The sequence below is a fragment of the Limulus polyphemus genome, unplaced genomic scaffold (assembly GCF_000517525.1).
Source record: "Limulus polyphemus unplaced genomic scaffold, Limulus_polyphemus-2.1.2 Scaffold1161, whole genome shotgun sequence".
Classification (NCBI taxonomy): Eukaryota; Metazoa; Arthropoda; class Merostomata; order Xiphosura; family Limulidae; genus Limulus; species Limulus polyphemus.
The window spans coordinates 143,329-152,938 of NW_013666771.1; the positions used below are offsets into that span (position 1 = coordinate 143,329).

General features: G+C 33.4%; 1 protein-coding gene across 2 annotated transcripts in view; it reads left to right on the forward strand.

The window, feature by feature from the left end:
• Positions 1-2,592: 2,592 nt before the first annotated feature.
• The window catches only part of LOC106462416 (diphosphoinositol polyphosphate phosphohydrolase 1-like), a 62,263-nt gene continuing 55,245 nt past the window's right edge, over positions 2,593-9,610 (forward strand). Inside the window, exon 1 of one of the 2 annotated variants that reach the window (XM_013922344.2) lies at positions 2,593-2,802. In XM_013922344.2, coding sequence (XP_013777798.1) covers positions 2,704-2,802 — 99 coding nt within the window. In that variant the 5' untranslated portion in view covers positions 2,593-2,703. Of the gene's footprint in view, positions 2,803-7,642; positions 7,733-9,610 lie in introns of those variants that run through there. The other variant, XM_022389669.1, reaches the window with a different exon arrangement.

Here is a 9,610-nt window from a genome sequence, read left to right on the forward strand (position 1 = left end):
TACTTCATTTTATGGGCCTAGTGTTTAAGGTACTCGACTTGCAATCTGAGGGTCTCGAGTTTGGATCCCCATTGCCGAACTGTGCATGCCATTTGGGTGTAAAAATTCTTGGATTACAAAATTACCAGCTGAACCCAAAATATTGGGATTAAAGTCTTAAAGGGGGAAAGAAACAACCTCATTTAATGAATTCTAAGGAAAAAATATATTATTACTTTAAATACTAAACATGTGTTACATTTGAAGTTAATTAGGTCTTGGTTTGAAGTATATTAAGTCCCATCTCTAGTTCTTTAGGCTGGTGTAATGATTTATACCTATGTTTTATGGAAATAATTTGAAAAAGTTTAATCATATTGAAAGTAAATATATATTTAGATCAGTGTACACTGCATAACTTTCAGTATTAAGGCTTCATTCACATGGCTGAATAAATATTTTAAAAACATGTACACTTACAAATCCATTATATTAACCCAGCAACAAATGATCAATGCATCTCACTACAGATATTATCCTAACACCAAAAAATATAAACCTTACTACAAAGGCACATTATCCTGGCAACAAATAATTTACACACTGCACTACAGACAGTATTATAATAACAAATAATGGGCACATTAAAACAAGGCATTATATTATTCTAAAAATAAATAATTATCTTACTGTAAAAGCATAACTAAACAATTATATATTTTCTATTCTATGTGATTTTCAGAAGTAATTTTCCGATTGTTCATGAAAAAAATAAAAGTTTTTTTTTAAGTACTTGTGTTACCCTAATAATCATATACAAATATGCACTGACATCTTGCAACACACAATAAATGCGAAGATTATGCTTACTCTGTAGAAGAGAACATCTAGCAAAGAGTGTGATACAAATAACTTAAGAAATCTATTACTACTCCACCGTGTACTGCAGTATCCAGTAATGGAAAGTGAGAAAAAATGCATATGTCATATGACAACAGTAATAATGGTTTCGATAATAATAACACTGATAAAAACCACATTACTGATAATTCAAAATATAAAAAAAAGTTTGAAACATGCAATTTTCTGTATTTTCTTCATTTTGGAAAAAACAGTTCCATTTCAAGTGTGTTACTTTTCCCATTTAGTATTATTACTGGTGCCTCATTTTTAAGATTCACTTCCAGCACTTTATTTTTACCAGAGAAACAGACAGTGATTACAGAAGAAAAAAATGGCAAAAAACCTCTCTTCAAAGTTTGAAATGAAGAATATATGATTAGTTTTGCACTTTATAAAAAAAAGAACAAAGAATGTGATGGCTTTTCTTTACTTATTTGTTTACTTCTGATATTTACATAGGCATGACTTTTTCAGAAGAAAAAAATGGCAAAAAACCTCTCTTCAAAGTTTGAAATGAAGAATATATGATTAGTTTTGCACTTTATAAAAAAAGAACAAAGAATGTGATGGCTTTTCTTTACTTATTTGTTTACTTCTGATATTTACACAGGCATGACTTTTTCATCATGTGTGTGTTTTTTAATTAAAACTGTCAAATTTATCTTAAGAATTTTTAACAAAAGAGAATGTTAGATTATATTTTGCCAAAAGTACACCAACTAAAATCAATGAATTTGGTTATACTAATAAATTTGGAAAATGTTTATCAGTAAAATAAAACCTTATACTTCATAAAGTTTAATGTAGAGTACCAAGAATAGCATTTCTGACTGATTTGTGGCAATTTAGCATCAGAAGTTGGCAGAATAAAACTTATGAGAGATTAAAGTTTGTAGTGCAACCTAGGGAGTTGTATTCATTATTAGAAAAGTTAAATAAAACAAAATCTATTACTCCAAAAAACATACTTGGTTTTATTTAAGCCAACATTTTGCCATTAAGGCTTCATGGGGGCAAATAAAACACTTGTAAGCTGATTTATGATTATACAAATATGTATATCTATATCACCATTAAAACTTACTGGTTTTATTGCATCCTACGTTACATTACCTATACTATACATATATTCATATTTTAAGCCTACACTATAGTTAGGTCAGATAGATCTTCCCTTGATTTTGTAGTACTTTTACTTTAAGTACCCACAACAGGTACACGTTTTCCAAAATTGGGCTAAAATACTACTAATTACAACTATCAAAACACAAAACTTTTATTATTTAAATTTAACTTAAACACGCCGAAAATTTTTGCCTTGTGGAGTGAATAAAACACCATACGATTACATATGTCTTCTAGTTATACTTTAAAATTAATTTAGTATCATACAAACACAAAACTAGAGAAGAGAATATTGTAATATACAACGTTCCATATGCGCGCTCAAAATAAACTTGAAAAACAGCTGATTCAAAGCACCCATTAGAGGTTGACATACTCTCGTTACGATGCATTTCAGAGATTTATTATACAGATATTTTTTATAAAAATTAACAGCAAAAAGCTATGGCATTTACTACATGTATTTAATCCACACTCTTAAATAACTTTTTTTAAATATATTTCAACTTTAGTGATTTAGTCAAACTGCAATGAAATAAAGTGTCAATGTAACAAAACCAAAATAAATAAAACTCACCTCGTTTGAGACTATGCTGACTGCCACAAAATGGATGCGGCGTTCTAGTCACAGTGTATATGGTTGGACAATCGAGGTAAGAATAACAAGCAGTGCTAACCAAACCTGTTTGATTATTCATGGAAAAGGAGAAATCAAATTCCATAAGAACTTATGATGAGGACGGGTTTATTAGACGAGCGGCTTGCCTTTGCGTAAAAAATGAAGACGAAAATGAGGTAAAAGCATATGTTTATTTCAAACTGTTAATATGTGTTACTTCGTGTGTACGTAGAATATTTTCCAGCATTGCTCTGTTCACGATTACATTAGTACTATATAGCAGCCTAAATTATTTTGTGTTATAGTTATGCTATATTTGTATAAAATTAAGTTTATTTAAATGTCATATAGACGATGAATATTAAGATTTCTGATTCGGTGAAGAACTAATTATTTTTGGCAAGTTATTTGAATCAATAAATAAGGAGTATGCATTTAAGTTGGATAATATATCTGATAAATATTTCAACTGGTTTAATGTCTAACCTTCATCGTAGCATTTTTTGCTATTTTAATTTATTTTTTACATTCTGTTCTTCGTGTAATGACGGGTTTGGAGATATATATTTGTAAGTTCATATCGCATTGCCACAACATCTACCCAGTTAATATGATATGTTTTTGCCATAAAAAATAATTTAGAAATATAATGCTTAAGCGTATGAAATTATGTCAATGTGTAATATTTTGAATAACAGAAGTCTGCAACTTTATTTCGAAACAAAATGCTTTATGAAATATTAGTAATTATTGTATTATTATATCATAAATGCTTTATTTCATAAGCGGTATCGATATGAGCGCCGAGTTAACAGGAGGCATTTGAGCCGAGAATATTTGTTTTGGGGGATATCCCCCCACAAACAAACCCTACAATATGTGCATACAGTATGCTATTATAATGATCTAATAGCTGTTGTGTCATCGCGAATTGGCATAATAACGTACGTAGCACGGTCATATGATTCGAATGGTAGCATGATTAGTGAAAAACCACAGTAAATAGAAGAAACTGTCATAAGTCTTGATATGAGATAAACTAGTTCGACACATCAGTGCGTCCTTTTCAGTCTCACGTTGTCTTCTGGCAGGAAAACTGGTCAACAATGGCTGTGTGATCCTGGAATTTTGAATTCCTTTGAGGACACAGGAGGTCAAGAAGTAAGAGTGACCTTGAGAGATGTTGAAATTAAGCAAACTTTTGACTAAGGAGTTTTTTTTTTCTTTCTCAGATGTATATAAAATTTGTTGATTTCCAATTAACTTGGCGGCCAGAAGCTCTCATATGCACTTCTTCCGGTTTTACCTACATAATCTTTCTCACGGAATTAGTGTGATATCATATAAACACCTTCTTTTGTTTGTTTTAGTTTTTTTTATCTTCAGGTGTTGTTCTATTTGAAGTTAGGTTATTTTTAACGATATTCGGGTATATGTTAAAGTGAAAAATGTGGTGCAGATTATAATTTGCTGACATTTTTCATTTATGTTAACATACTTACGATAGGTATAATAAGGTATGCTGTGAATTGTAAGTGCATTGGCTCGTTTTCCTTTACACATGTTTTGTTAATTTGGGAATTTATAAATCGGATAAAGAAATTTAGACCCCCCGATTTTTGTACCCTCCCAAAATTGGTATCGATATAAAAATTAAACCATATGTGTAAGAATAGAGAGGGTTAAAGAAGTTAAGATTATTCCAACCATGTACCAATCTCAAAAATGTTTCACAATTTGTTCAACTTGATAATTACAATAATTTGTGCATATTAAAATCTGTTGATTACTGTTAATGACAACATATACATTAGTTGTATGTGTTTACCAGTAACTAGACTTATGGTGAATTAACAAACTACAATATTGTTTATGAAATACTCAACACAGAGAAATCAAAGTTTACAACCTCATCAAAAAATCCTTTTCAGAAAATCAAAAGAAAAATGTGTTCACAAAGCTCAACAAAATCATCACAGGAAAGAGAGAAATACTTCAGAAACTCCAAACCAAAGTTGTTGAACTCAACTCAAAGACCTTAACATCAGGTGAAGAAAAAAAGTACTTTCTGTCGGCTTCAACTTATCTCACTCAAAAAGAGGCCTTAACTTTCTACGTAATGCAGCCACATAGAACGTCTCCCAGAGTCTACTGTCCGTCAGTGGAAACGGACTGAGGACGTTAACCTGCACAGCCATACAACACCATAAAAATCCCCTAAATATCTGGCCAACAAAGAAAATCAGCTAATAGAAACATTAAACAATATCTTTTCATCGTGCAGCCAATAAAAGGTAACAATTGTCGTATTAGATAAACTATATTGATATAAAATCTCTAAGACATCATCCAAAACTAACCATATCACCCATAGAAAACAGTACACAACTGACAAACTAGAATGTGCGGTCAACATATGGATTAACAAATTCAAGAAAATAACATCCAACAGTAGCATATCAGCACAACTCTGTAGACTACTTAAGTCACATAAACCAGAAATTAATCTCCGACCAATCATCAGTGCGTTTCACCAACTAGCTAAATACGTCGTCATAATTCTGTATCTTTTCAAAAACAACCAAGAAAGATGCGCGATAAACTCTGACACTCTAGCTCAAAGATGAAGGATTTGAACTTTGAACCTGAGGATCAACATGTGAGTTTTGACATTACAAACATGTTCCCAGCATTCTTGTAAACCTTACCTTACCATTTGTACGTAAGAAACTTAAAGAAGATACCACCCTTAAAACATCGAATCAATTTGAATGTTAACACCATCATGGAATTTCTGACATATTGTACCAACAATAACTATTTTCAGTTCCAAGATGCCTTCTTCGCATAAAAACATGGTCAACTTACGGACCCTTTTCTTACGCTGTTCATTAATGGCCTGTATGTGTAAGATTTATAAATCAAAGCACTAAAATCTGCTCCACTAAAACAAACCTATGAAAGAGAAGTGTCGACATCACCTTTATAATTTCACTTCCGTTCCAAGACACATTACAGAATTACTTTCGACATCTCAACTCTCTTGATCAAAACATCTAGTTTACTATGCGAATGAATTCAAATGAGTCCCTTCATTCACTGACATGGTCACCATCTTATTACATTGATATATAGAAAAAAACCCTCACAGCTACAGATATCTATACTGCAAGTGTAACCACCCACACTTCGTTAAAAGAAGCGTCATAAACTGTTTTTCTGACTGATCCACCCAAATCTATGACAACAATTAACTCAAGAAAAGGAAAACAGAAACACCCATATAAAGTTTTTCAAACAAAAGGTTATTCCATCAGCTTCATTCATTCTTATAGAAAACTATACCCTTCTCGATCCTCGGACAAAATCTATAACTTCCACCATTCTTCTGTTTATTACGAAATTAAGTTACGAACTCAAAAGGATACGCAAGAATTTAAACCTCCAAGTGCACTTCGGAACTGATAAAACATTAGAAAAGATGCTTAACAGAAAATCCAGACAAATAATTGGTTTTGTTTTGTTGTTGTTAAGCGCAAAGCTACATCATTTTAGCGTCGTAAGCCTGCAGACTTACCGCTGAACTGAGCCACTGGGGAACTCAACAAGTGAAGACAAACAGTAGCTACAGGATTGTGCTCACGCATTAAAACGTATATCAGAGGTACTGGCAAAAACAATAAAACGGAGAATAAAGAAAATCAAGATGCTACCCGTATTCTTCATTCAGAAATATTTGCTTTAGCAGAACATAGTTACACCACCAGACATAGTAACAATTGGAACCAACGATAAATACTTAACTCCTCGCAGCATTGGAAAACCAGAAAACTGAAAGAAAAACCTCTTACATCAAATCCATCAGCCATCCATGAATTGCGATCAAGACATGTATTTAAGTCCAATATGGACTTCTTTCCTTTATAACGAACAAGGCCTGGCATGGCTAGGTGGTTAGGGCGCTCGACTCGCAATCTGTGGGTCGCGAGTTCGAATCCCCGTCCCATCAAACATTCTCGCCCTTTCAGCCGTGGGGGCGTTATAATGTGACGGTCAGTCCCACTATTCGTTGGTAAAAGAGTTGGCGATGGGTGGTGATGACTAGTTGCCTTTCCTCTAGTCTTTCACTGTTAAATTAGGAATGGCTAGCGCAGATAGCTCTCGTGTAGCTTTGCGCGAAATTCAAACAAACCAAACCAACAACGAACAAAATAAACATCAAATTATGCTTCAACAAAGCTCAAGCTCCAGTTACTCTACTTTTGTCACGTTCTACCACACTATTATCTCTCTTCACTTCAGCTGAACTCTGGTCAGTGATATTTATTCAACCTTCGGGAAAGGTGATCCAGGTCACAAAGACTTCTGGCATCAATCTTATATCTAAATTTAATAATACAATATACTGAAACGCTCGAGAAGGTTTTTACTCTCACACATCTTGCCCTTGAATATTATGTTTTGAAGATGTTTCAGGACATCTGTTTGTTTCTTCTTCAGATTGTTAAGGTAGATAGATTATAGAAAGTTTTGAGAATCTCAGACGCTCTCCTGTTTGAGGGTTGTTGTGTGATATATTTTCTTGTTAGGTGGGATTCTGCTTTCTAATTGGTTCAGGAACCTTCTGGCATTTTGTTTTTTATCTGAAAAACCTTGAGGTAAACTTTGTTCACAATTATGTTCAACACATGTTATCTCTAATAATATCTTCTATATAATAAAGCCTTGTAGTCTGTTTTCAACACAATAAGTAAAGAATAAAGAAAAGTTCGATCGTGTCTAGAGTATACAAATGATCAGTTTTTATAAAAAATGCGAATATTACTAAGAGACAAAAGCAAGCAAGTATAAAATGATTGTTAGCTAATTTAAGTTACAATCTGTTCTTATAAACATTTCTTTTCAATCTAATATATCCATTGAGCTGTTTCGTCACAATCAAAACATATTAGCTAAGATTAGAGGTAATAGGTTCCATATCGTGACCAGCTGAAAACTGCTACACAAATCCCCAAAGCATTAAGAAATAAAGAGGGACCAGAACAAGCTGGAAAGCAAGTCAGCCTCAATTACTATTTCGCAATGAAGATAAAGAATATAAGATGGGTATGTAGGCATAGACTCTCATCCCTTTTTTGTATTTTGCATATTTATTTCGATGGTCTGGCGCATAGTTCCAGCTTAAACAGGCTTTATTGACTTTCAAACACCAATGATGTGATATCTGCAATGACCTGAAAAATCTTAGTCACGATAACTTTTGTTCTCGTTCTTGCCGGATGATACAGGTTAAAAATCACCTGGTAGGTGAAGTTAAAATTAATCGTACTTTTCTTCCATAATATTAAGATAACTTAGTTAACAGAATTGTGGTTATTCATAAGCGACTGTCTTGTTTCAAGTTCTTATAGTTTGGACATTCTTCTCCTTTCTTAAATACAATAAACAAGCAGGAGACTAGCAATTATCATGTCCAGTTTCTTATGAAATAAATGTAGATTATAAAAAACAAAGTCCAATCAACCCCCACCCCTATTTGCATTATTTTTGACAAACTCTGGAAAGTGTTTGGTTGGGTTAGAAACTTTGTTTTTATACTTTAATACATTTAAGTTGTACATAGGATATTAACGCGGTCTTTCGCATATGTCTAGCACGCGTATCATTTCGCAACTCGTACTTCTTATGCCCCATTTGTATACTTGGTAAAGAAAGTCACTGAAACATTGAGTGAAAATGTATTTCTAATCGATATTGTTCTTTCTGATCTTTACGTTACACGACTTCACAGTGTGAGCCTACAACGTGGTTGGAATAACAAATATAACTTGTGTACTTCTGCATTCCAGTTGTTGAACATCAACAATTTCGACTTAAGAAGCCTTAAAAATGACAATAAAGGCACCGTTTAGGATTTGGAACATGAAATTTTTAACACGCTACTAAGTAATTTCTAAGTACTTGATTTGTAAATAGCGCTACCAATATGGCCTGGTGGTTAGGGCGCTTGACACGTAATCTGCGGGTCACGGGTTCGAATCCCATCACAACATGCTTGCCCTTTCAGCTATGGGGGCGTTATAATGTGACACTCAATCTCATTATTCGTTGGTAAAAGAGTTGGTGGTAGGCGATATTGGCTATCTGCTTTCCTCCTAGTCTATAACTGAAGGGGGGATATTAATATCCCTGAATACCCCAGTTTGAGGAAAGTTTTACTCCTTTTAAAACTAAACATCTGCCACGAATTTTCATTTTCATTCTTGTCTATCACTACTATAATATTAGGAACGGCTAGCGCAGATAACCCTCGAGTAGCTTTGCGCGAAACTCTGAACAAATCAGACCAAGCTACCTTTATATTATGATAAAAAAGGCTTAAACTTTTCTAGCTCAATACTTTTGAACGAAGGTTAACGTTGAAGGTAAGATAATTTTCAAAATAGAAAGCATATATGTGTGTGTTGATTTCCGTATATGTTTAGCACTTTACGTTAAAAAATTTAGATCAGTATTAATGAACGTTTTATATTGAGGTTAGGAGTGTAGCGTAAGTATATGCTGGTTGATATTACTATATGAGTTCTTTTTTTTATACGTTCGAAACAGGGTGAACAACAATAAGCATTTGCAGCCCCACGGTGGTTCAGCGGTAAGTCTGAGGGCTTATAAACCTAAAAATCGAACTTTAATACTCGAGTTGGGCATAATACATACAGACCATTAGATATATTTGCGCCAAACAACAAACAAACGAGTACTTGGAATAATATATCTATACATTTCACTGGTGAGATCGTAACGTGCTAACAAAAGAAGGAAGTTCCCACTGAAATTTTGTTTATTGGTATTTTCAAAGAGAGTTATGATGATCATGACATGGCCAGGTGGTTAGGGAACTCGACTTGCAACTTGCGGGTTGTGGGTTTGAATTCCCGTCCCACCAAACATGCTCGCCCTTTCAGTCGTGGGGGCGTTATAATG